Here is a 26723-nt window from a genome sequence, read left to right on the forward strand (position 1 = left end):
GACACACAAAATTCTGAATTTTCTGATGAAGACAAGGCTCTATTTTTTACTCTGTTGAATCTCATTCATGTTTCTAAATTGGAGGGAGTTTTCCTGCTTTTTTCGTGAGCAGAGACGGTAGGCTGGCCCATTTTCCTCCCGATGGAACATGATAGCCATTTTATTAGCGTGTTTTCAATTTTCTTACAAAATGTCTAGAAAAAGAGTTCATTGTTTGTATCCATTAAAAGCTCATTTCCATGGATTTGGTGTGGCTTGGAGGGTTCCATTACTCTCTTCTGTGGTTTCTTTGTGCTTTCTGGAAGGAAAGGTCTGAGAGTCCCGTGTGCTGCACGAGAGAGGGTTGATGAGGCGTGACCTCTGCTACGTGACACAGAGATGTTTTCTCCATCAGTTCCTGTTTTTCTAGCAGATGGAAAGGTTGGGGTTTCAGTCTGTGGGCACCCGTGTTGGATGGGCTTTGCAGGCTGCGACTCTCTCTGTTTCTGAAGTTCTGTAGCCTTTGGCTTCCAGCATCTTCAGTATTAAATGATCAGGCCAAGTCCAACCCAACGAAATGGAGATCAGGTCCAAAATCAACGTTTGCATTGAATTCTGCCATTGTCTGAAGAGCAGAGTGCACAGAATATTGCTTTAATTCTTAACAGATATTTGGAAAAGTCATGAAGTAGCCAGGTTGGAGTTGGAAGAATTCCTTACCTAGAACTGGCAGCTGGGTGTTAATGAGAGGTGTACATATGTGTCCCACGGCATCAAGCTCTCCAAGGACTTCAGCTTTGAATGAATCAAAACTATGAGGCACTTTAGAAAGAGAAAATAAAGAAGGCAGATGTGGTTGGGAAGAAGTGAAACAACAACAAAGCCCAGAGCTCAGTTTCTCAAAGTACAGGATGTGCAAGTAGTCTTGAGAAACGTTTGCTTTTTTTTTCTTCCTGCATATTGTCTTGCTCACACTGGTCTCTTCTGAGCTAGGATTTTAAATGAAGAAAAAAAAAATGTTACAGCTTGATTTAACTTTTTGAATTAACTCCATTTTTCCTTAAGAAAGGAATGTATTTGCTGTCACTCCTGCCCACTCCTCACATACACTTTTTCTTGGATGACTGACACTACCAATAGTGAGCTAATAAGATGCCTGCCTGTCAGCTGGCCTCCAGATCTCTGATACAACAAACTTCAAGAGAGCTATGCAGATGTTTTAAACAGCTATTTCTGATAGTACAACCAGCGTTTGCTTCATAAAAGTCTATCTCTTGGAGTGTTCTGCAAATTGTAACCAAACACAGGCCTGTAATTAAATGACAGGGTAGACTGTAATGATAAAATCTCTTTCCCTGCAGGGGCCCAGGTGGGGGAAGTGTTTTCTGTAAATTTGCATTGCTGCCTTTCTAGGTTTCAGGTCATGTTTATCTGTTATGAGGACTCTGAGCATCAAAGAGCTAAAGGAACACTGCAAGGACAGAGGCAGTATCTGCTGTGTGTAAAAGGCAGCCAAAATTATGTTTATGATAGCATGATTTTGGAATTACTGAGAAAACAAATAAGAATGCATCTTCCCCTCTTGGTATATGGTGGACAACGGAAGCTGGGTCAGGTGACACAGGAGGACTACAGAGATGCTGTTTGTTATTGTAGGGAGAAAATTCATGTGGCCAAGGCTCAATTAGAGTTGAAACTCACCAGTACCGTGGGGCCAACAAAAAGGGCCTTTTTAAGTATGTTGTCAGGAGAAGGGAGACTAAAGATAACATTAGTCTGTTACTTGATGAGGATGATCACCACAAACCAGGGACTTTTAATGATTCTTTTCCCCTGCCTGTAACACTGATGATGGGCCCTGGGACCCCTGGAGACCTGATTAGAAGGGCCTTGACTGGGGGAATGATAAACTTCCAGCCAACTCTGAGCTTGTTTGGGATTTTCTGTTTCAGATGAATGCACATATGTCTATAGATCCCAATGGGATTCATCCCAGGGTACCCAAAGAGCTGGCTGATATCATCGCAAGACCTCTCTCAATTGTTTTTCAAAGGTCTTGGAAATCTGGAAAGGCCCCAGTTGACTGGAAGCCAGCAAATGTTTTTCTAATTTTCAAGAGGGGTAAGAAAGAAGACCCTGGTATCAGGCCTGGTAGTCTCACTGCAGAGCCTGGTAAGATTATGGAAAAGATTATTCTGGCAGTTATTGAAAAAAAAAAACAACACACTTGAAATACAACACAGTCATTAGTCACTGCCAAGATGGGTTCATGGAGGGAAAGTCCTGTGTAACTAACTTAATTTCCTATTATGACAAAGTTACCCATCCAGTTGACAGAGAGAAGCCAGTAATGTGATTTTTTTTTTAATGTATTTTAGCAAAGCTTTCAATACTGTCTCTTACAGTATCCTTTTGGACAAAATGTCCAGCATAAAGCTAGACAAATACATAATACAATGAGTGAACAACTGGCTGATGGGTAAGGCTCAAAGAGTTATAGTAAATAGGGTTTCATCAGGCTGCAGGTCAATCACTAATGGGGTTCCACAGGGATCCATTTTAAGGGAAGTTCTTTTCAATGTTTTTAGAAACAAAGTGATCTGGACACAGGACTCCATACTGTTTGCTGATGGTAGTCAATTAACAGGATCTGTTGACTCCCTTAAGTGTAGAGAGGTCTTAAAGAGAGATCTTGACAAATTAGAAGTCCGGGAAATCACCACTCATGTGAAGTTTTATATTTCTATGCATAAAATTAAGCCCAAGTGAATGGAGCAGGTTATAGAATCATAGAATATCTAAGTTGGAAGGGATGCACAAGTATCGAGTCCGGCTCCTGGGTTGGAGGACCACTCAAAAATCAGGCCATATGTCTGAGAGCGCTGTCCAAACACTTCTTGAACTCCGGCATGCTCAATGCCATGAATTTCCCTGGGGACCCTGCTCCAGTGCCCAACCACCCCCTTGGTGAAGAACCTTTCCTAACATCCAGCCTTCACCTTCCCTGATGCAGATTCCATCCGGTCCTGTTGCTGTCACCAGAGAGCTGAGCTCAGCACATGCCTCTCCACTGCCCTCATCAGGAAGCTGCAGGCCGCCATAAGGCCTCCTCTCAGCCTCCTCTTCTCCAGGCTGAACAAACCAAGTGACTTCAGCAGCTCCTCATGTGTCTTCCCTTCTAGAACTTCCCTTCACCATCTTCATAGCCCCCCTTTAGGTGCTCTCTAACAGTTTTATGTGCTGTTTTATAATGTGGTGCTCTCAATATGAGGCCACACTAGTGCAGTGTAGAGTGGGATGTCATGGATGTATTTCCCTGTCATCTTCACAGGTGTGAACAGCTTCATGAGGCATTAGTATCTGGTTTCTACGAACAGTCTAATGAAAAAGCTGACTCTACAGAACCATAATCCAATCCCTAATTGTTCAGGCACAGCTGGAGAATTGTGTGTAGAAACTCATTTTGACAGGGCCCAATGTAAGTCATTGGGATAGGATTATGTGCTTTCCCTTAGGATAAAAAACATGTTCTGCCTGAAGTTCCGGAGGGACTGATGGTTACTTGGCAGATTTTGGTGCATGGGGAGCAGGGAGATGTTTGCTTGGAGACAGAATTCCTCACAGGGACATCAGCTGCATTGGGAAGGAAACGTGGGGAAGAGAGACAGAGGGAAGAATCTGGCTCTGCAGTGAGATGTGGATGCGAAAAGCTCCTGTCGGAGCTTCTTCAGCATCCGGGCTCAGGTAGCCAGGCCTTTGGCAATGGGGCTAGTCTTTGTGTTCATTTTGTGGTGGAGGTATGCTGTTATCTCCACACTAGGCAGATCACACTGTAAGTTCAAATGGTAAAAGCTGCAACATTGGTGTGGTTTTCTCTGAATTTCAGTGCTTTGGTAATCTTTCCGCAATCATTACCATATGTTTGGGCACTGAGGCTGCCTGGCCTCTCTGAGGCCTGAGCATAGCTGTTGTGCTTTGACAAAATCTTACTGTAATGTCCTTATTTTCCATGGTGTCATGGTTTAAACCAGTAGGCAGCAAAGCCCCACATAATCATTTGCTCACCCTTTCCCAGGGCAATGGGGAAGAGTATCAAAAAGGTAAAAATGCAAGAACTTGTGGGTTGAGATAAGAACAGTTTACTAGTTAAAACGAAAGCTGTGCATGCAAGCAAAGCAAAACAAGGAGTTAATTCACTATTTCCCATCAGTAGGTAGATGTTCAGCCACTTCCAGGAAAGAAGGAAGTTGTATCACACACTGTATTCTGTCTTACTGTTAGTACACAGGTCTAGTACACACATTTGTCTTAAAATTCAACCAAATCCCTCCTGTATGGAAAAATTCTGTGAATATTGTAGGTGTCCAGTGCTTTTTAAAAACATGATGTTTTCAGAAGCATCTCTGCCTTCAGAACAGCTGTTCAGGCACTTACACAGATGTGTTTCTGTCCTAAAGCTTCCTTTGTGCTCCAGAGAGCTGAACATTTTAGATCAACCTACCTAAAGACCTCTGTTGTCAGTGGAGATAGGTAGATGCCTTCATGAAGCCTTCTGAATTACTCTTTTGGAGAGTCTTGTTTTCTCTACCAATCCACTGCTAGGAGTCCACTAAGAGTTTCAATCATCCCATAACAGTCCTTAACACCAGCAGCTGGCCTGTGTGTTCCCAACTCTGGTCCTGGATAGATACCGCAGATAGGAAAGGAGATGGTTTGCAAAGAAACATAATCACTGTTGGTTTGTTCTTTTCTAGATGTGGATGAGTGTGGAGCAGTCTCCAGCGTGTGTGATGGTGGTGAGTGTACCAACACAGCAGGCAGCTACGTGTGCACATGTCCGCGTGGTTTCATGACAAGCCCGGATGGATCCCGCTGCATTGGTAAGACGCTTGATAGCTCTCACAACCACTGACGTAGAGAGAGGTTACACTGAAATCCAGAACTCACATCATGATAGCTATTTGAAAATCATCTCAGAAAGTTATCGTTCATGCAATAGCTGTAAAATGCTGGTTTTCATGTGCTGTCCTTTCATGTGCTGCTACAGTCCAGCCTGGTCACAGGTTTTGATGCTCTCCTCCTTGGCTGCTGTGGACCAGGGCTTTCCCCATCTCCAAGTCACAGAGAATAACTTGGGCTGCAGATGCCTTAGTGCTTGAAGTGTTTCACAAGAGGCTGCTTAGGGACACTAAGAGGACTGAGATAGAAGGTGTCTGGCTAGGGTACTGGTCTGCTTGAAGAAGAACCCTTGTGCTCCTATCCTATCACTTTAACTGCGTTAAATGTCAGACAGACAGAGATATCAGCAGTCCCCCTGTGACTGAATTGCAGGCACAGTGTATGCCACAGTGTGAAGGTCCAAGGAGAAGTCTGTAAGCTCTCCTGAATCAGAGGAGCCCAGTTACAGGAACACCCTGCAGCTGCACATTCATCCACTTGCTTTGCAGAGGTGAAGGAGCAGGAAAGCTCACTCCAAATGTTTGCACAACCAATGCAAATAAATGGTGACTTTTGTCATCTCCTCCTTCTTCCTGTTTAGACTACAGGTAATGGCTCATAAATCTCTACTGCCCCAAGCTAATAAGCAGTTGGACTGTGGACTCAATTGGCCTCATTTCACTGCACTGAACTCAACCTTTCAGAACTGAGTTGCTTTGCACTGAGCGGGCTGTCTGGTTTCCCTCTGTAGTCACTGGAAAGAAAGAGGTGCTTCCCAAACATGGCACAGGGCACTGTAGACACCAATTCCTGCACACATGCTGAGCCTGCAGGCTTACAAGGCTGCTGTGTAAGCTCTTACACACTACCTTGTAGCCCACCTTCCTCCCACAATATCCAATTTCTGGCAACAAAATGACTTCCAGGCCCATAAGGAAATCACAGTCTTGCAGACTGCATGAAGGGCTCGGTTGTGGACAGTGTGTGCCACTTAACAGGCTCAAACATACCTGTTCACTCTTAGTTTGGCTCAAGATGCCTGTATTTCAAAGCTTTCCAGAATTGGCTCAAGTCCAGGCAAGCTTTCCCCAGACTTATGAGCTGTTTTGCCTCCAGACTACAGAGCCTGGAGTGAATCTTGCATGTTTAACAGATCAAAATTCTTTTCCAAGTCTTGTAAATATTTGATGGTCCATTTCTCTTTGAAACGGACAACAGTATCTATGATAAATAGATCAGATCTCTACTTACTTGCTTTCAGCAGGAGCAGTTACTTTAGTCAAAATGAACCCCAGGGTTTGTCTTTCTGTTCAGAAACTTAATTTGCCTTTAGAAACGCAAGGATGCAAGGATCTGTAAAGAGGAACTGTTACAGGAAAGGCAAGGATCTTTGGCAAGGATCATTGTTAGTGCAATGGAAAATGTCAGGCACAGTTTTTTGTGGAAAGTCCTGGAAATTAATAAAGAAAATAAATAAATATAAAAATCCAAGCTCTTTTATATCCCTAGAACCTGGAATAAAAATTAATCATGTTCCAGTTCCAGAAAGAAAATGTTATAAAGTATAACATACGTTTCACCTTGTTTGGGCACCTGGTAGGTTTTAAAAAGAATGAAATTCTTTTCCGCCCTGTTTCCCAGGCCCTTCCATAAGCCTTGAGGGTGTGATGGCTGTCTTATGAGTCATATGGACATTTCTCTACTTTCCTTGAAACCAAATGTTTCAAGTAAAGAGAACTAAATAAAATTAGAAAGACCAAATTTAAAAATAGTCCAAAGCTTAGTTAGCTACAGTGGACTATGACTGGATCTAAACTCAATACATCATGCTCTAGCCATTTCCCTGAGCTAATAAATGCTGCTAGCATGCTGTCATATTTTGGGACGAACAATATTTTATCTGGCAAAATACACAGTTACCATTGGGTGCTGTTGCAGTGGAATCCATATTTTATAAACCCTGTTTATATCGGTTGACGGGGTTTTAGTGCTCATTTTGGGAGTTTTAACCCACTATTTACATCCTATGAAATAAATCAAATAAATAGTTTGTAAAATTGAAAGTTAATAAATAATGTAGACACCCTTAAAACAAGAAAAGCATCAGGAGAGAACAGAAGAGATTGTCATACCACCACCTCTCAGATGTTTAGACTGAAAATGACCACATACGGCTTTATATATCATGGGGCACCCACACTGAGTATGTGGAGATTTTATGGTGGCAAACTTCATATATTCCCATCCCTTTCCCCTCCCTTTTTAGAAAAGTAAACACCTTTTTATTGCATTTGAATAATCTCCTGTAGTTTTTGCAGCTGAAACAGCAAGACACTGAGTTTGAGTTGATCCCAGATCTCATTAGCTGCCTTCCCCAGTAAAATGCAAACAGCGGCGTAGCTGGAGAAAGTCTGTCATCATTTGAAATGAACATTTATTGAATGATTCAACCATCTGTGCTTGACACAAAGAATCCAGTTCCACGTGTATTCACAACAGTTTCATTCATTTATGCTTGTAAAAGACAGGCTCAGTGCTTTGCAGGCAGCAGAAGAATCTGCTCTAGCAGTTTGTAAGCCTTGTTTGTACAATGGTTTGCTTTTCAAGAACTGCTTAAAAGCATAGTTTTCAAATGAGTAAAATGGATGTTCGGATGCATTTCCAGTCATGCACGTGGTATTCCCTTGTTCAGTGCAAGCCAGCAGTCCTGCACATTGCTTTCTTTGCTCATTTCTCCTGATACGACAGCAGTGCTCTGAAAGAGAGACTGTGAGAGATTGAAAAGAGGTTGTGAGGGTGTCACTGAGGGCCTCACCTACCCAGAGAACCCTTTCTGGCTTCTTTGGTCATTTTCCAGGAAGGGAGAGAACAGGAAAGAGGAAATATGAAAAGATAATATTTATGACACTGAGAAATGACAAAAAGGAAGTGGTGTGAGGGTCACAGGCTCAAAAGGATTAAGAAGGAGCTGGAGGGACTATGAGCAGAGCCCCTCAACAGCTCTCAGCACTTCCTAAAGGGTCAAAGGAAATGGGTATGCTGCCAAGGGGAGCTCTTCCCAGATACCTTCAGGGACTGAGGGTATAGAAGGGCTCCATAGTCACTGGGATTCCCATCCTCCTCCTGCTGCCCTCTGGTGAGCACCATCATGTCCAGGCCCAGAAGGACAAGGGGGTCCATGACTTGGTGAGACCTTGGCTGGGGACAACAATGAGAAAAGAGGAAGGGGAATTATTTCAAGGATGCATTTATACCTCAGGCTTAAAACAGTTAAACTGGAAGGTGAGTTTAGAAAACAGTGAACAGCCAGGAGCCAGGGAGGGAGTGAATTTACTATATCACTTGCCAACAAAGAAACTGCCTTCTGATAATCCAGAGCTTCCCTGTTTGTACTGCAGCCTTCCTTCAGTGAGACAGCAGAAGTGGCACTGGTGGCCAAGGTGTGTCATGGATATTGGTTTAGTGGGAGTTGCACACATTATTCCTTTGTTCTCACATCACTTTCCACTGAGATGGACACCGCCACCTATACTAATCTTACCCAGACAAGAGTGAAATTGGTTAGGTTTCCAGAAACTGAGAACATGTGATGACATCCTTAGTCCTGGTTGAGTGTCCTCACCACTGCATGAGGCTCCTTTTGCACCTTTCTTCCATGCAAACCATTGGACATCTTGGGTGGTAGTCCTCTGGCTACATGCTGATGTCTGTGTTGCAGTTCCCTGCTGAGTTAATCACCCTCAGGTCCTTTTATAGTCAGAGCCAAATGCCTTTTTCAAACCATTAGTTTGTTTGGTTTTGGCCGCTTGAGATTCTCAGTTTCAGTAAAAGGCAAGACACAAAGTGGAAGAAATATTTACCCTCTAAAGTTCTTCTCTGGGATTCAGTACCAGTATTTCCTATTCCTCCTTCTCTGCCTGCTTCCACCCCACCTCCAAAGAACAGATCAGGTTTTCATCAGGACGAAACGTGCAAAATTAGGGAAATAGTAATTTAAAACATTATAATAACTTTTTATACTTGTCTTCATATTTGCACTGGTAAAGGCAAGCTGTTAATGTTTTTCCCCTTGTTTTCATTTTCCTTTGCCCCTTTGCAACTTTTGCCCTGATCTTTTTCATAGTTTCCCAATCCTTGGGGAATTTATAAATAACAAAAAGAAATTGATGGGAAAAAAAAAATGTTCTATGATGAAATGAATGTGATAAATGTGGAGAAAAAGAAATGAAATTTTAAAAAATCAAGAAAAGAGTTTATTCCCTCAAACCAGAAACAACTAGAAATAAGTTTTCAAATTTATTTCCATTCTCTAAGTCTCTCACTTTTCCTCACATAACTTCCATAAACTACTGATGACTAAATCAAACAAACTTATATATGTATGCCATGAGAATCCATTGCTGTATGCAATTCCTTTGCAGAGACTTTTATCTCTTCTACTGGCTGCTTAAAAACTTGAACCAGACAACAAGTTCTTAGGTTTCTGAACACCCTTGTCACCTTGTACCCACCACAGAGAGGATGTCCACGCTGACATGAATGGAGACTTGCCATGATGAATAATCACCCGTTACCCAGAGATTGCAGCTCCTGGTGTACTGCTTGTCCCAGGCATCATGACACTCCTATGCCTTTGAGATGCTGGTCCAGCCATATGGGTGCAGACTCTGCCAGACAGCAGGCAGCTCCATCTTGGAGTTGCTTCTGTCCCCAAATGATATGCAAAACAAATTCAATTTCCTGCTGCATTACTCCTGGTGGGACCTTACAAAGCATCCACAGCCTTCCTGAATCAGAGACCACTGACAGACCTATGGGTCTATCCACCACCTCTGTGCACTGTGTAATCTCACGTGCACCTTATTTCTCACCTGCAGCATTATCTGATTTACCAAGGTTACTGTGCAAATCTGTTCCCATAAAAGCTGCAGAGGAAGACTGAACAAAAACACGATGGCTTTCGCTGGTACCTCCAGCATGTGGGTGGTCCTGCAAGAGGTCATAGAGGGACTGCAGGGACCCACTGTTCTTTCCATCCACCCTTGCCTCTGCCCAAGGCAGCTCCAGATGGGTTTTCAATTGGTTCTGACCTTCATTTCTGAAAGAGATTATTACAAACTGCAGCAAAGACAGCTGAATTTAATAAATGTTCATCCAGATGAGTAAAGGCCGGACCATTCCCTCCATTACACAAACTGCTGTGACCTCCCTGCCTTGTCAAACCTGTCAACATGTGTCTGTCTGTAGGAGAAGTTGCACTCTCTGAATTACTTCTTGCTCGTTAACTGTCTGGCTGTCACCATGTACACTGCCTTTATGGCAGCAAGCATCCCATAGAAGAACAGAAGGGCTGGGTGAAATCTGTTATTTCATATGCCCAGAGGGTTTATTCCAAACTACCACCCTCCAATTTAGAAGTTCATCTAAGCTCTGTCCTAAGTGGCTTTTAGCTAAATTCACACCAATGGTTTGAGGTAAAGGGGCTCACGCAACTTTTCCAAGTGTCCCCGCTATGCTGCCTTGGCTCGTTCAGTGAGTGGCTGCTTTCTGGAATAAGAGTGGGCTGCATGCTGATGTTAAATAACACTCCCAACCTATCAAGGTGCTGTGAAAACATGACCCTCTTCTACACACCAGCAGCTGCCACCAAAACCTACAAAGATAAAGGCATTGATTTTGGGCATCTTCATTTGCCAGAGATCAAGGACGTGGGAAGACCGAAACATCCATATAGCTAGTACTTTGCTTTACTAGGATTAGGAGTTATTCCTGTGCTGCATTCAATCCCCTTGCTCAAAGCTCCTTTCTCCTGGTCTGTCTGCCCTACTGCAAGTCTCTTTCGTGGATAACGTTTCTGTTTAGAGGAACAGTTTGTGTTGAACTCGGTGCTGGCGAATGGCTGAAAGAATGTTACTAAAAGAGCTGCTGGTATAGTCACCCTGGCTTTAAACAGGGTTGCTGTCCTCTGCAAGTCCCCGAGATGTGATTAAAGAAGAGATGTAACTACAGCCCACAGATCAAACAGTTCCATGCAATTAATTTTAGTTATATTTCAGGAAAGTGTCAGCCTGCTGGCTAATTCAGTCTAAAAGCAGAGACGACAAATCAGACTAGACTTTCCCCCTCATTAATTTACTTGAGAAACAAGGACAGGAGATGAATGAGTGGAAGATTCCAGGTTTTCCTAAAGGGCTTGGTGCCAGACAAGGCTTGCTAGACATATGAAAGACCCTCAGTCTCCTGGGCCTTGTCCAGAAGCCACACACACTAAACACCACTGCCAGGCTTGGTGTCTGTGGCTTTGGCTGTGCTTGCAGGCTTTGACCATCATCCAGGGCTTGTTCTTACTGCTCCGTCCAGGCTGTGGGAACTAACCCATGACCTGAAACAGGCATCCTCTGGGAACGGGAGGCCATCAGACGAGAGGCGTGTGAGATTGGGAACAGTCCATTTGGTTACAGAGAGACGCTGGAACCAAATAGCAAGGAGTGTTTCCTCGTGGGAAGCAAGGGTCTTAGGGCACGTACCTTTATAACCATTCTGGAAAGAAAAGGTACAGCCTTGCCTGAGATGTGCAGGCCCCCACTGAACTGTGGTGGCTGTGGGAGGGTCATTGCTTAGTACAACAAGTACAACACTGGGGATCACTGGCTGTTGCTGGAAGTGTTGAACCTTGATCCCCAGCCTTGCCAAAGTGGTGGCTAACCACCTTGGGCTGCCACCTTGGGCTGCCAGTTCTGTCCTGCTACAAGTGAAAACCAAACAAAGAAACAGTAGCTCTAACCTTCATCAGTTTAGCAGTCAACAGTGAACTTTCCCTACAGCCTTGTATGCCGCTACACCCACAAAGTCCCCAAGGAGAACAAGGTCTAGTGAGGTGCAGTACCTCCCACTTTGCACATTGCTGAAATTTGTCCTTTTTTTAGAGGTTGCAGTCACTAAGCTGCACAGCCAGGCTCCCTTTTCCCAGTACTCCCTCTGTCTGGATTAGTTTGTCTCCAACTCTGTGCTGTTGTCAACAGATGAGGGTGTTGCTCAGCTTTCTGTGTACCTCAGCCATGATAATGAATTTCCAAAATATATTTCCAAATACATTTCCTTCCATTTTCACCAAGCCTTCTTGGTTCCTAGATTTCGTTAGTAGGTCTGAATTACCTTTGAGGCAGTATATTTGGACATGAAATGGTAAGGAGGGACTTTGTCCCACTCCATGCTTGGAGGTGATGGAGAGGCTCCAAATGATCCCTCAAACACTTTTTTTTTGGAGCACTTCATTCTTAAAACACAGTCAAAAAATTCGAGTATATTAAAATCAAATATCAGATCTGCCAGACTTCTGCAGAGGCTAAACAGCTTTGTCCACAAAGGAAGGGTTGTGCAGTTATATTGACACTAATGGACAGTCCTTGGTCACAAGTGTAACCTAAATAAGCAAGACGGACACCAGTGTCAGGAGGAACCTGAAGAATGGAGATCTCAGCCCCAGGATGCAGTTTTCTGAATAATGGATTTACTCCAGAACAGTTTATCTGCCCCTGCTGAGAGGATGAGTCACGCTGCCCAGTGGTGGTACGATTAATGTCTGCAGTGATGTCTCTTGAGGACCAGCTATCCTCAGCCTTTTCTCTCTCCCAGCTGGTAACTCAGGGTGTATGTTGGGTGAGGGAACCCAGACCTGGCTATCATCAGTGCAGAAACTCTACTGAGAGGAAGGAGACACCTGTAAATTGCCTAATTTATTTGAAATGGGAAGGTAAGGAAACATGAGATGAAGTGGGGGATCTCATCTGTTTTCTGCTCTGTGATTTCAACCAGAATCAGCTTGTCCTTCTTGTGGAGTTCAGGGCAACAAGCAATGGAGAGAATCCAATGGAGAGGTGTTGCCAACCTACTGCCTGTTTCTGTTTTTGGTCAGGCTGCTTATAGGAATCTAAACGGGAATGTGGGATCTAATACTAGAGGGTGAAGCTTGTCTCCTACAGCCTTGTTGTGCACCAGGTGAAGGTGCTGGAGAACATCACGATCTGGGATGATGAGGCAGAATAGAAGATCAGATTAGGATAATAGACAGCAAGAAGAAACACCAATGGGAACAGGCCCTTGAGACCTGACCAAGAGTGCGATGATGACCCCCTCTGAATGTGTCTCCTTCTTCTCTCCCTCTCTGCAGACCAGCGGATTGGGACATGTTTCTCTGCTCTGATCGGGGGCCGCTGTGCTGGGGACCTCCCTGGCCAGTACACCAAGATGCAGTGTTGCTGTGACTCAGGGCGTTGCTGGGCCATTGGTCAGACTCCAGAAATGTGCCCTGTCCGGGGATCTGGTAAGTGCAATGCAAAGGCTCTGCACCTTCTGCTGGTCCAACCTGTGGCTCTTTTGCCCTGCCCTAGTTATACCCCAGGGTTGCACAGACATGGTAAACCATCAACATAACACCCAGAGGAATGTTGCATGGGATGCTGGCTTCTGTGCCTGGGGTTCATCCGAAGGCAAGCCAGATGCCTTCAGCCAAGGCAAGAATTTATCCCTTTCCTTGTACCCCTTCAGCAGTTTTTGGCTCCCACCGTAATTGAACATTGGGGCTAAATACTAGTAAGACCACACATCAGGATGCCTTCAGAAGGCATAACACAGTAGCTATCTATATCTCCCTGCCTTTTTTCCTTCATCATCAGCAACCCCTCCTCTGAGAAGGATGGAGCTTTACAGCACCAGTCTGTCACCCTTCCGTGTCCTGTCCTTTCCTGCATGAAGGGAACCAGTGGTCCCACCTGCCCAATACACCCCAAGAGGCTATTGCCAAACACCCTGGCAAGTTGCCCCATCATCTGGTCTAGAGTGTACAGCATGAAAGCCCTCCTTCCCCATCTGCCCTGTTCCCAGCAGCATCCACCCTACCTGCCGTCTGCCTCTCCACCCCTCTGTCTCTGCTCTCTGCACTCTAGCGGAGGCAGCTGGGGGGTTTTAAGACGTTCTTGGAAAAGCACTAAGGCAGCTGGTTTGTTTCAGATGAGTACCGCAGGCTTTGCATTGAAGGACTCCCAGTCGTGCCAGGGTTCCCTGGGAGCTTTCCAGGAATTCCTGGATTTGGGCCCAATGGAGTTGGGCCGGGACTCAACGGACCTGGAGGCATCGGACCAAATGGGGCAAATGGACAAGGCGGGATCCCAGGTCTGCCTGGAATGGGCCCAGGAAGTTCAAGCATTGGTAATTAAAATTACTTCTTACTGTGCTGACCCAACTTGGCTGCCTGTCTCAGAACATACACAGCGTGTTTGCCTGTGTGCCGGCCCACTTCTCTGAGCTGTGCACACATGAGCAAACCACCAGTGCTCGTAGCCAGATACAAGATTTATTATGACATTGTGGAGGTGATGGGATGTGACACTAATGCTATGCAGAATGCTGAGCCCAGAAGCAGATCAAACAGCATCTCCTGGCAGAGCAAGGGAGCTGAAGCTGGCTCCAGTGCAGAATATCTTTCTAATTACCAAACAGGAATGAAGCTTTCACGTCACTGCTTCACTCTCTGCTTCCCCAAAACAGACTGTTTTTCCCACCACCTTGGACTCTTCTTATGTGCATCTCTGTATAGCTCCTGGCCGAGAGCTGAGGCCTGCAGAAGTGCACTGGATGACAATAAATATTGGTTCTCACCTTGCTTGCTGTGCAATCTTGTGGATGCCAGCCGGGTGAGGGCACACCTGGTAGCACAGCACTCTGCAGAGCGTTCTGAGGCAGCTCAGTTTGTGTCTGCAGCACCATGGTGGACTTACTGCTCCTCCTTCAAGGGGGCAGAAACGGGAAGGGAGCTGTAATATCTGTCTGATGTTGTCTCTGTGCTTTCCAGGAACTGCCACTTTAAATCAGACCATTGACATCTGCAAGCATTTCACTAACCTCTGCCTGAACGGACGCTGTATCCCCACCCCATCCAGCTACCGCTGTGAGTGCAACATGGGGTACAAGCAAGATGTGCGTGGAGAATGCATTGGTGAGTGGAATCTGCTTGACACACACACAGGTCGGCGCCCACCGTGCACCAGCCCCATGCAAGCTCCTGACATCACCTTAGGCTGCTGCCCCAACAACCCACATTCCAGACAGAGCTCCCTATGAGAGGCTGTAGTTGGGCTCGTGTCAGCTAGTGAAGCTGAAAGAAGACGGAAAGGATTTGTCTACCCAGCGATGGTGACAACTCTCCTTTGGTAGCCATAACATTGCCATTGGCTTAGCTGCTTGTCACTGCTTAGCAGATTCCCAAGACAATCTATATTCTCCCTCCTTTGCTCAGTGGGCAGAGCTTCCAAAAAGACATGAAAGAGGTCAAGCTTTCAGGTCTGCAGGCTTCAGATCCTTTTCTCCTCTAACTGTACTCTTTACGTGGTCATTATCACGTATTCAGGCCTGACTGGCTTTACCTTTCAACCAGCTCCAGCTTTCGGCTCCTCAATGCAGAATGTGACTGCTTTCATCCTTGCTGGCCATGCTGTCAATGGGTGCAGCAGCTCACAGAAGCCAGCATTTGTTGCCTTTCCTAGTAGCTGTGTGTGTGTTCCCTTGGTGTCTCATAGATTTAAGCTTTTCTTCTTGCAGATGTGGATGAGTGCTCCAGCAGCCCCTGTGTGCACGGTGATTGTGTGAACACACCTGGCTCCTATCACTGCAAGTGCCATGAAGGCTTCCAGAGCACCCCTACAAAGCAGGCTTGCATTGGTATGTCTTTTCTGTCCCTGCCTTTTGGGGGAGACACTGTGTGCTACACCAATTTCAGCAGGATTATCAAAGAGTTAAGAGTTAAGTGTCTCTGACACACTTAGTAGTAAGCCTGTCCATGTAGTAAGCCTGTCCATGGCTTTTTGTATGAAATTTTTTGCTGCCTACTATGGGCTTGAACAGGCATAGGATTGTTTCAGATACAAGGGGAGCCCTAGGGCAGGAAATCAACCAGGACATCATCAAAGTCCTGAGATCCCAGAGCTCTAAAATCTCAAAACTAGTGCCGCTCCCAGAGCACACAGAGAGCTTTTCATGCATTTCCACCTCTTGCAGTTTGCACAGAGGAGAAGACTGTCATCCTGGAACAGAATACACTGTGAAAGACTGAGAGCACTTTTCTGGGTTTCTCATGGAGCAGATTAAGCTGGAAGTGCTCCTCATTCCACCTGCCGCTGATTTCCTATATTTATTTCCCTGCCAGATATTGACGAGTGCATCATGAATGGAGTGATGTGCAGGAATGGACGCTGTGTTAATACTGATGGCAGCTTTCAGTGCATCTGCAATGCTGGCTTTGAAATCACCCCTGATGGCAAGAACTGCGTTGGTAAGCTATTTCGCGATACGTCATCATCCATCACCTTGGGGAAGTTGGAGCTGAGCTGAGACTATATCCTGCCTGGGGGATACTTTAGTCTGTGCTGATCTGCCTTCATCCTGGATAGACGCTGCTATGGCAGAGTGTATCTTGAGTGGGTATCTCTTGGGAGGAGAGGAGAGCAGAGCAGAGCAGAGGTATGGAAGCAGGATATTCTCTATCACCTTGAGAGCAGCTAAGGTACAAGTCCTACTGCAAACTGGACCAGCTGACTGAGGTACAGGACAGTTCTTAACAGGAGTAGCAGAGGGAACTCTAGCTGAGGATTAGCATCTACTCTCGTAAGAAGCATTTTGACTACAGGATTGGTGACATGAGTGTCTGAGCACAGAAGAGTCCTGCTGCAGCTCTCAGACTCTGTTCATTTTTTCTGCTTGTCCTCCTTAGATCATGATGAATGTGCCACGACCAATATGTGCCTCAATGGGATGTGTATCAATGAAGATGGCAGCTTCAAATGTATCTGCAAGCCAGGTTTTGTGCTGGCTCCCAATGGACGCTACTGTGTTGGTGAGTAGGTCTCTGAGCTTGGCCTCTGCCCTCTTCCCAGCCTGCCACCCGTGTTTTGGGGGACTTGCAATGAGTCTGAGGCCAAGGGAAGCTAAGAAAAAGCAAATCTGGTTCCAGGCATCTTCTGCTCTGCTGCCAGAAATTCTTCCCTAACAACAGAGTGGGCACAAGGGAAAATGTTGTTGCACCTCAACTATTTTGGTGCAAATTTGAGCTTAAATCCTCTTTCCACATGAGGTTAAGTAGGGCTGTGAAGCTCTGTATGGCTTACACAATGTTAGCTGGAAGCCATTATCTCCATGGCTTCCCCATTCTCTACAGTATCTTCCACCAGGGTTCGTGTGTCACCTCCCAAAGTCAGGAAATTTAGGGTGTGAAGGCAGAGTGGAGAAAGGAAGAAGAGGAGAATGTAGCACTCCTCTAAGATACTGCTGTGACACAAGGTGAAATCTCTGTCTCACTGCTCCATTAACATAGCAGAGTCCAGACCCTGCTGCTCTGAGAAGGGATTCATTCTCAGGAGACTGAAGACGTCCAGATCCCTATTCCTTTCCCTGAATCATCATCAGAGCCTGGCAGAACATTATGCTAAAGCATCATAATAACACTAATAAGCTAATGCAATAAGCTAAAGCCCCTTTTTGTGTTCTCCTGCCCATGGGTAGCTTAACAGCCAGTTTGTGCTTCCTCTTCCAGACATCGACGAGTGTGAGACACCAGGAATCTGTATGAATGGCTGGTGCATAAACACAGAGGGCTCCTTCCGATGTGAATGCCTTGGAGGCCTGGCTATTGGGGTGGATGGACGAGTCTGTGTGGACACCCACATGCGCAGCACCTGTTACGGAGGCATTAAAAAGGGCACGTGTGCGCGGCCCTTTCCAGGAGCAGTCACAAAGTCTGAGTGCTGCTGTGCTAACCCAGATCATGGCTTTGGAGAGCCCTGCCAACCCTGTCCTGCCAAAAACTCCGGTGAGCTCCTCTTCCCTCTGGGTTTGCAAAAGCCAAGAAGGTGCTCAGAGATGTTCTGGGTCTGTGACAGGTTCTTCACAAGATGGCCTAGACAGATTGGCAATGGTATGGAGAAGCCATGGGCAGGGGTAAGGGGTGTAACCTTGCAGTCAACAAAATCAGGTTGAATCAACAAGAGAATCTGATGCTGATCTCATTGCAGAGATTCTCACAGTTTTGGACTATTAGCTGGGAGTATCAGCTCTAAAATATACATTGCCTAAGTGTAAACAGACACTGCTTGGAAGCCCACAAATGCCATTCTAACAAACAGACAATAAATCCCAGATTAATGCCACTGTACTTGAACTGTCCAGAAAAGATAATGGCTCTGTTGTGCTTTCTCCACAGCTGAATTCCAGGCACTCTGCAGCAGCGGCATTGGAATAACAGCTGATGGCAGAGGTACATGCATCCCAAATGCTATTTTCTAGATAGACGCATCTAAAGTCATTCTCAGCTCTTTCTTTCATCTGCCTTTAACTGAGTGTGCATACATCTGTGTGACTGTGGGAGCGTGTGCCATAAGGGACTCAGCGCTGTGGAGGAGCGTTAAAACATTATGCCTGTGATGTGAGAGCACTTTGTGAGTAAGCTCGGGGGAGACTGCATAGCCTGGGTGGTTGTGAGTGCAAGAACATATTGCTGTGTTAGTGAGTGTCTGTGGGTGGACATGGGCTTGGGCACAAGGGGATAGGGGTGTACTATGTCTTTTCTCCTTCCTACAAAACCTTGTATTAATATTAAGCAAACAACCATGCATATTGATTCAAGTAGTTTATTTCTGGCACCCTGCAGCAACTCCACTTCTGGGGATGTGAACACAGAGTTTAGTTTTATGCACTGCTTTGATAGGAGTGAAGAGTGTGACCAGTTGCATCCTCTTGCTTATTTCCCTCCTCTGTCCTCCAGCTCCTAGGTTGCAGGAGAAGATGGTTCACAGTCTTCCAAGGAGAGGGAGGTGATAAGTGCATGTTGTGCTGCATGAGACATGCTGCCAAGGGACTGCTTTGAATTAGACAGCTGTGCAAGACGTCAGGCAGGCAGCTACACTGCCAGCCCTGGGCAGTGCTTGGATTAGCAGGAAGAACACAAAGCAGCCAGCTAACTATGGTCTTTCAAAACTTTCCAAATGGGAATGAGCCAGAGGCAAAATGCTGGTGGCTTCTTGGGCTTCCTTCCAGGGTACCATTTCTTGGCCGAAATCAGTGTCGGGCTGATGATAAGATGCTTTCTAGCAAGATATTAATGTCAGACATGCTTTGGTCAGCCCAGAACTGCCTGCAGCCAGGGCTATTTACACTCAGCACCTCTCCAGGGTTGCAGTTCCCTGGGGATGTAACTGAACTCCGACTGCATGGAGACAAAGGCCAGCAATGTCTGGAAAGCCCTAGCCTGGGCTGCTTGCCACCTGGCACTATGGCACTGCGAGGACACTGCTGTACAAATGAAAATGTGCCTTGTTCTGTGGGGAGGCTGTTTCTTGCCATGATAATATCTTTTTGCCCAGCCACAAGAGGTTTGCTCCAAAAAGGGCAGTGAAGTGATATCAGCACAAAGCAGGAGGAGTTGTCCACATGGCTGCCACCCCTCTGTGTTGCTCTCCTCACGTTCTTGGTTCTGTTGACATGGAGCACTCTCCTCTTTAAGGACAGAACTCCCAGTATGGGTCGGTGATGGCAGGGACACCCACATCTCTGACTGCCAGACCTCCTGCAGGCCTGAGTTCACCCACCATGCACATGGATAGCAGTGCCCTGTGATACCCACTGCACATCATTGCAGAGTGGTCCCAAAATCTCTCAGGCTGGGATAGATTTGGCCAAGGCAATTTGCAAGTCTTTGAAGCTGAGGTTTTGACATCCCATGGGCTCCTTGTCCCATGGCCTTGCCCTCACCTGAACACTCCCCTCCTTCCCTGCCCTGCCATCACCACACAGGGCCTTAGGTCCTCACATCTCGTGTTCCAGGGTGCCAAGCTGTTCTCAAACACTTCTTTATGTCAAATAGTAGGAAAAGGAAATTCACTTTGGCCTGACTAGGACTTCTTCCAGCCTGGTGGCTGTGTGGTCAGTGAGTCTGTGCAAGTCTGGGGACCATGGCTAGTCCAGGGGCACAGGGATTCAGTGCCATTGGAAGGGCTTTGCTGTGACCATCTAGCCATGGGCATGACCCTTTTGCCAGTCCAACTGCCCACAGGATGCTCTCCATCATGTCTGGGTGCTCTTTCCCTGTTTTACCTCTAGCTATGGTCCCCTGAAGTAGGGCTATATGTGCACAGGTAGGTTGTCCATCACACTCTGTGTTTACACCAGTTGTCCCCAGCATCTTGCTCAGAGCACCTTCCGCCTTCTTGCCTATTGAAAGAGGCAGGACAATTAAGCAGTCTGACCTGAGTATGTGGGAGACAGGCACTGTCAGTAGACTCAAGAAGATAACAGAAGAACCTGAGAGCCCTCCATGTGGTAATGAGTCTGCAGTCATCTCAACTTGTCCAGTTCTCTGCTCCTGAGCTCAGAGCCCCGTGCCATATCAGCTGTGTATCCCCAGCTCCAAAGCACTGGGAATAAAGTGGTGAGGCTCCCCAGAGCTTACTGGATTATACCAAGAGGGTAGGTGGGACAAGGAGAGAAATCTGCAGAGGGGTGCCCTAGCTGGCTACTGACATCAAGAAGCAATGAAGAATTAGAGTATGGAATATTTCTTTGTCTGTGGTTGGCCATGATCCATCTAATTTGACTTCCTTCTCTGTGCAGACATCAATGAATGTGCCCTTAACCCAGACATCTGCCCCAACGGCATGTGTGAGAACCTGCGTGGGAGCTACCGCTGCATCTGCAACCTGGGCTATGAGTCAGATCCCACGGGCAAGAACTGTGTGGGTGAGTTCAGGGCAGCCCAAGCCCAGTCTGTCATAACAAAGCAGTGTGGCATAGTCCAGTGGTAGTAGGGAGGGGGTGCACATGCAGCATATGATGTTTTTTTGCGTCAACTACCTTCTGGTTTTATCCGTAGACCTGAATGTGTTTGCTTACACGTCAGGCCTTGTACAGTATTGATCTGGGTAAAAAGGAGCATTTCTATGCCTCTCAGGCTGTTGGAGTGCTGTAGGGCTGGCAAACTGACAGAATGGACTCTGGTGTTGAAGCTCAGAAACCCTATCTTTTTCACAGATGTTGATGAATGTACTGTCAATCGTTTGCTGTGTGACAACGGACTGTGCCGCAACACACCTGGCAGCTACACCTGCACCTGCCCCAAGGGCTTTGTCTTCAGGACTGAGACAGATACCTGTGAAGGTAATGTGACTCTTAAGACAACAGAGAGCATCTTTGCAAGTTATAAAGAGTGAGCTATGTCTTGTCATCCTGCCTGAAATAAGCTGAGTTTAACGTGCCTTTGGTTCTCTTTTGCCCAGAGTGGTTTGAGCTGGAGCAGGGCCAGGTTTGGGGATTTTTTTTTTTCCAGAGGGAATTTCATTCAAAATAGTGGACATACAAACCCCAAAACGTCTGAGCTTTTCAGTGACTGAAAACCAGAACAATTTCCTCCAGGCTCCCAAAATTGTAGCTAGAACCTGACCAAAATTACAAATTTGGGGTATTTGATTGAAAGCTTATAGTTTGTACTAGGAGAGATTTGTTTGCTGACCACAAAGCCCCAAAACACTGGCACTTTATGCATCTGTTTAGACAAAACCCTCGTTGTCTGTAAAGAATGTGATAAAAGGCAAATGCCATGAAGCCTCACATCTGGTGCAGACAAACACATAAAGGCCATGGTCAACATTGTGGCTTCTCCCTCTAAGCCAGCAGCATCCCTGAGTGAGTGAGTCCATCATTCAGGATTAAAAGGAGGACAGGGACAGGGGACATTACAGCAGCAGTCTGCTACAGGCCACCTGATCAAGAAGACCAAGCAGATAAGGCCCTCTATGGGCAGATAGAAGCAGCCTCTCACTCACAAGCCCTAGTCCTCATAGGGGACTTGAACCACCCCGATACCCGCTGGAAGGACAGCCCAGCAGGGAGTAGGCAGTCCAGGAGGTTCCTGGAATGCACTGATGATAACTTCCTTCTTCAAGTGACAGAGGAGCCACCAAGGAGAGGTGCTATGCCGGATCTCATTCTCACCAACAAGTTGGGGCTGGTGGGGAATGTGGAACAAGGGGCAGCCTTGGCTGCAGTGCCCATGAAATGGTGCAGTTTTGCATATTGAGGGCAGCAAGGAGGGAGCACAGAAAGTTTAGTACCCTGGACTTTGGCCTCTTCAGGGATCTGTTTGGTAAGGTAATATGGGACAAAGCCCTGGAGGAAAGAAAGGCCCAAGAAAGCTGTTTGATATTCAAGGATCACCTCCTTCAAACTCGGGAGCTATGCATCCCAACAAAGAGGACGTTGGGCAAAAATGCCAGGCAGCCTGCATGGATGAACAAGGAGCTCCTGGCCAAATTGAAACAGAAAACTAGGCCTACAGAGAGCAGAAGCAAGGACAGATAGCATGGGAGAGGTGCATAGACGTTGCTTGAGCAGCCAGGGATCAGATTAGGAAAGCCAAAGCCCCACAATTTCCCATTAGTTTCATTGCCTAGCCTCAATCCATCCATCGCTTCCCTCAACACTGAAGAAGCTCACTAATTTCAGTGTCTTATGTCAGGGCCTATCCATCTTGAAATGGCGCATACTTGGAGTTGTACATGCAGGATTCTTACGGCCTGGACTGGTGAACCTCTGAGCAGCTGAAAATTTCCCTTCTTCATTTTCTTTGCTTCTTGTCTCCCCTAGTCCCTGACCCAGAAGACTGCGTCCCACAGCACTTACTCCCTTTCTTTCTGCAGATATCAATGAGTGCACCTCTAATCCTTGCGTGAATGGTGTCTGCAGGAACAATGCTGGCTCCTTTGCTTGTGAGTGCTCCCCAGGCAGCAAGCTGGACCCCAGTGGCACCATCTGTGTGGGTAAGGATATGGCCTTCTGGAGGCAACTCCAGGACACTGATATCAGCACTGCCTTGCAGAAGTCCTTGCTGTTCACCTGAAGCAAGTCCTGTGATCCTGGCCCAGGGGTGGATATTGTTGGAGGCCTTTCTTTCTTATCTTGTGTTTCCTTATTGTTAATTGTATCAATTAACATCTCTTATGCATCCAGGAAACCCGAAATGCTGACACTTCAGACAGTGCTCTGGGCATTGTATCAGACAGAAATCCTTAACTGTGCTGCAGCAAGACAAAGCACAGGCATGGGGCCCAGGGGGACCCTACAGCTCATGATGGTGTATTTTCACTCACCAGATAGATTTTTAGTGTGCTGAGATTAAGGCACATCAAGATGAAGTAGAACCCTTCTCATCAAGATGATGAGAAGGTACTCACTTCCTAGATGGTCAGGGCCTTGCACGGTGTTGGTGTATAGCAACCTGGCGCAGCTATGCAGAAGGGACTCTTTCTATCCAGAAGAGGAGCAGGCTGAGAATAGAAAAAGGGTAGGACACAGAACTGGTGCAATAGTAGTTGTATCAGAGAGCACAGAAATGCTGCTCCACAGCATAGAAGTGGGACACGGCTCTAAGGAACAGCAGTTTGGGTCCATGCTAAAAGTGCTTGGCCCCATGTCTGATAAATAATGTAGAGACAGAAAGCAATAGTCACACTGCAGCTTAAGGATAATTTCTCCTACCTGCTTCCTGTGAAAGGCTGGCTGTTATGAAGTCGGGAACCTTAGCCAAGGAGCAGCTCTTGACTCAAAGCCTTGCCTTTGTCCCTACAGACAGCATGAAAGGGACATGCTGGTTGAACATCCAGGATGGGCGTTGCGAGGTGAACATCAACGGGGCCACGCTGAAATCAGAGTGCTGTGCAACACTGGGAGCAGCATGGGGCAGCCCCTGTGAGCGCTGTGAGATTGGTAAGGTTCTTCTTGGCAAACAAATCATGAAGGTAGGATGCAGCCCATTTATCTGCTAATATTCCTCTGTTTTCCTGTTTTCTTGCAGATACTGCCTGTCCCCGGGGCTATGCCAGGATGAAGGGGGTCACATGTGAAGGTAAAGTGTTGCAGGACACAGAAGACTTTTTAAATTGGGAACATAGTCATTGTTTATTTGTTGTTTTTCTGCATCTTTGAGTTTGGATACAGCTGGTTGGAGTCTCATACTTTCTGTATTATTTCGTGCTTTCTTGCTTTGGCATCTGCCCTGCAGACAGGGTGCTCTGAATAGAGGCTGTTCACTGGTGTGTAGCACCAGTATGTGGACACACAGCAGTTATCTTTATGCGTCCTGGTGCTGCTCTGTCAGCACTGTGCCAGCTACGGGCCTGTGCAACAGGACCACCTTCTCTGTCTGTTCCTCTCTGAAAAGGCTTCATGATGCAAGCTCCTTGCAAAAGTGTCTGGGTATGGCAGTGCCTGTGCCTGCAGCATGTTTTTCAGTGTGACAGCCTTCCAGTGTTAGCCAGGTGGGCAGCTCTGGGCTCTTTCCAGCTTCTCCAGGGGCTCCTTGAAGCCATACTGGGCCCGATTATGTGCCACCCTCATGCGTGCCTCTTGCTTTCCTGCCAACAGATGTAAATGAGTGTGATGTCTTCCCTGGTGTCTGTCCAAATGGCCGCTGTGTAAACACCGCCGGCTCCTTTCGGTGTGAGTGTCCAGAAGGGCTGACCCTTGATGGCACCGCTAGGACATGTGTGGGTAAGAACACCTCATCTGGCACATCTGACCAAGCCCTCTGATGTCTGTTCAGCCATCTCCACATAGGTCCAACCATCCCATACCCAAACACATGCCATCAATCAATCCCCAAGGCTGCTGCTGTCTGAAGTATGTAAAACTTGTTAGGAGCAGCCAAAGCAAGCAGCCCAGTCAAGGCAAATGTGCCACAGCTTCATGTCCCCAGGTCCAGCCAGTAATGCAATTGTTGTCCTTGCGTGGATATCGGGTAGCCAATTCTGCGTGCTATGTTTTCTAAGGTCCACTGCTTCTGTTCATCACTGGCGGTTACAGTGATTAGTCTCTAAGCAGATAACCTAACAATAAAGGTTAATGACCCTGCCCAGGAGCCCTAAAGCAATTCCTGGCTGCTTTCTGGGCACATCATGAAAAACGTGTGCCCTTCATAGGGTCATCTGCACTACTAGCTCCTCCAAAGAGGGACTGTTTTCTGGCCATGGTGCCAACAGTCACAAGCCAGCCATGGCCATATCAATAATCCTTAATATCACCCCAAACGAGGTGGCCATTTAACCAAACGGCCCATACCTGGGCATTGTTTGAAGGATGCTTTCTGGCCCCAGCCAAAGCTGTTCTAAGGACAATGCTAACTATGGCACAAGGCTGATGTCCCAGAAAAAGATACCTCCAGCCTTTCCAGAAGTCAGATGCTGCAGGGAGGAACTCATCTCTGCTCTCTCACCAGATGTGCGTGTGGAACAGTGCTACATGAAGTGGGATGAAGATGAGTGCACGGAGCCTCTGCCGGGCAAGTACCGGATTGACATGTGCTGCTGCTCCGTGGGCTCAGCCTGGGGCATCGATTGTGAAGAATGTCCCAAGGTTGGCTCTAACGAGTACAAGGCCATCTGCCCAAGGGGACCTGGCTTTGCCAACCGAGGAGATGTGCTTTCTGGCAGACCCTTCTACAAAGGTGAGAAGAAAGAGGGGAGTGCCTAATCATGGGCTGTGCTCAGCCTATCTCAGCTACAGCCCAAGGAACCTGGTTCTGGGGCCCTACATTCATTGCAGACATCCCTGTCCTGAAACACTGCTGTTTAACCTTCCCCTACAGATGTGAATGAATGTAAGGTCTTCTCTGGCCTGTGCACTCATGGGACCTGTCGAAACACCATTGGCAGTTTCAGATGTCTCTGTGGCAGTGGCTTTGCTCTGGATGCTGAGGAAAGGAACTGTACAGGTAAGGGAAAAACAATGTTCCTCTGAACCACTCGTGCCCATCCCACTGCCTTGTGGGATGCTTAGCATTATGGTGGCACCCAGAGGAGTCATGGCAGTTATCTTAGGGATGTTCAGAGAAGCAAAGGGAAGGGTCACAAACAGTTTGTGACCCTGCTGCAGCTTGTGGTAGGAAGGATCAGTCCTGCACCAGAGGGAGGCAGCCCAGTGCCAGCTGTTGTGCTTTGTAGCTTGTCCTGCCACCACTAGCTGCTCTTCATCCCCCACAGATATCGACGAGTGCCGCATCTCACCAGACCTGTGTGGCCATGGCACCTGTGTCAACACGCCGGGCAGCTTCGAGTGTGAGTGCTTTGAAGGCTACGAGAGCGGCTTCATGATGATGAAGAACTGCATGGGTAAGGGCTTATCTCTAGTGCAGAGCAGCACCCTTACTGTTTTTCCCTGGGGAAGAGAGGCTCTGGTACCAGATCTGAGATATGGTCTCGTTCCAAGCTGTTGTCTGTATGTCTGGTTGTCCAGCTACCTGTCTGTCTCATTCTTCTGGCTGCACCTGGGCACTGCTGATTACACAACACAGGACCTGGGCCTGCAGAGATGCTGTGAGAAGTTTATTAGCTCTCTGTTCCCTGGTATCAAGCCGAACTCCTACATTGGCATCTAGGTGCATTGCAGGAGTCCTGATGCTGAGGAGATGCCTGACAGTGTTCTCTCCAGGGCAGTGAGTCTTCTACCTTGGTTTGGTTGCAAAGGCAGAACTGTGCTGAATGGCAGTACTTGTAGAGAGGAAGGGCTCTGTGTGAAGGGCTGAGAGTGCCATAGATCTTCCTGGGAGGACAGCAAAATGTATATAAATTGAAGTCAGAGGTTCATGAGGCACAGCACAGGCTCTCTGCGCATCAGTCCTGCATGTCAGCTTCAAGGGAAGTTACCAAGTTTTATTAGCAATGCTACAGGCAATTTCTCCACCAGACCTTTCCACATCCACTTATGAACCTCTTGTC

At 46.8% G+C, this 26723-nt stretch overlaps 1 protein-coding gene across 1 annotated transcript in view; it reads left to right on the top strand.

Moving 5' to 3' along the window:
• LOC309887776 (fibrillin-2-like) overlaps positions 1–26723 on the top strand; it is a gene marked incomplete at its 5' end in the record, with an annotated part of 113814 nt that overhangs the window by 59275 nt on the left and 27816 nt on the right. Inside the window, 18 exons of the mRNA XM_082779736.1 lie at positions 4734–4859; positions 13088–13240; positions 13927–14124; positions 14768–14911; positions 15514–15633; positions 16118–16243; positions 16682–16804; positions 17501–17776; positions 18167–18220; positions 20572–20697; positions 20989–21114; positions 22653–22772; positions 23581–23718; positions 23807–23857; positions 24376–24501; positions 25226–25453; positions 25595–25720; positions 25989–26117. Of these exons, the coding sequence (XP_082635862.1) occupies positions 4734–4859; positions 13088–13240; positions 13927–14124; positions 14768–14911; positions 15514–15633; positions 16118–16243; positions 16682–16804; positions 17501–17776; positions 18167–18220; positions 20572–20697; positions 20989–21114; positions 22653–22772; positions 23581–23718; positions 23807–23857; positions 24376–24501; positions 25226–25453; positions 25595–25720; positions 25989–26117 (2490 nt within the window). The remainder of the gene's footprint in view (positions 1–4733; positions 4860–13087; positions 13241–13926; positions 14125–14767; positions 14912–15513; positions 15634–16117; positions 16244–16681; positions 16805–17500; positions 17777–18166; positions 18221–20571; positions 20698–20988; positions 21115–22652; positions 22773–23580; positions 23719–23806; positions 23858–24375; positions 24502–25225; positions 25454–25594; positions 25721–25988; positions 26118–26723) is intronic.

This window comes from Aythya marila, assembly GCF_965140915.1.
Source record: "Aythya marila genome assembly, chromosome: 27".
Classification (NCBI taxonomy): domain Eukaryota; kingdom Metazoa; phylum Chordata; class Aves; order Anseriformes; family Anatidae; genus Aythya; species Aythya marila.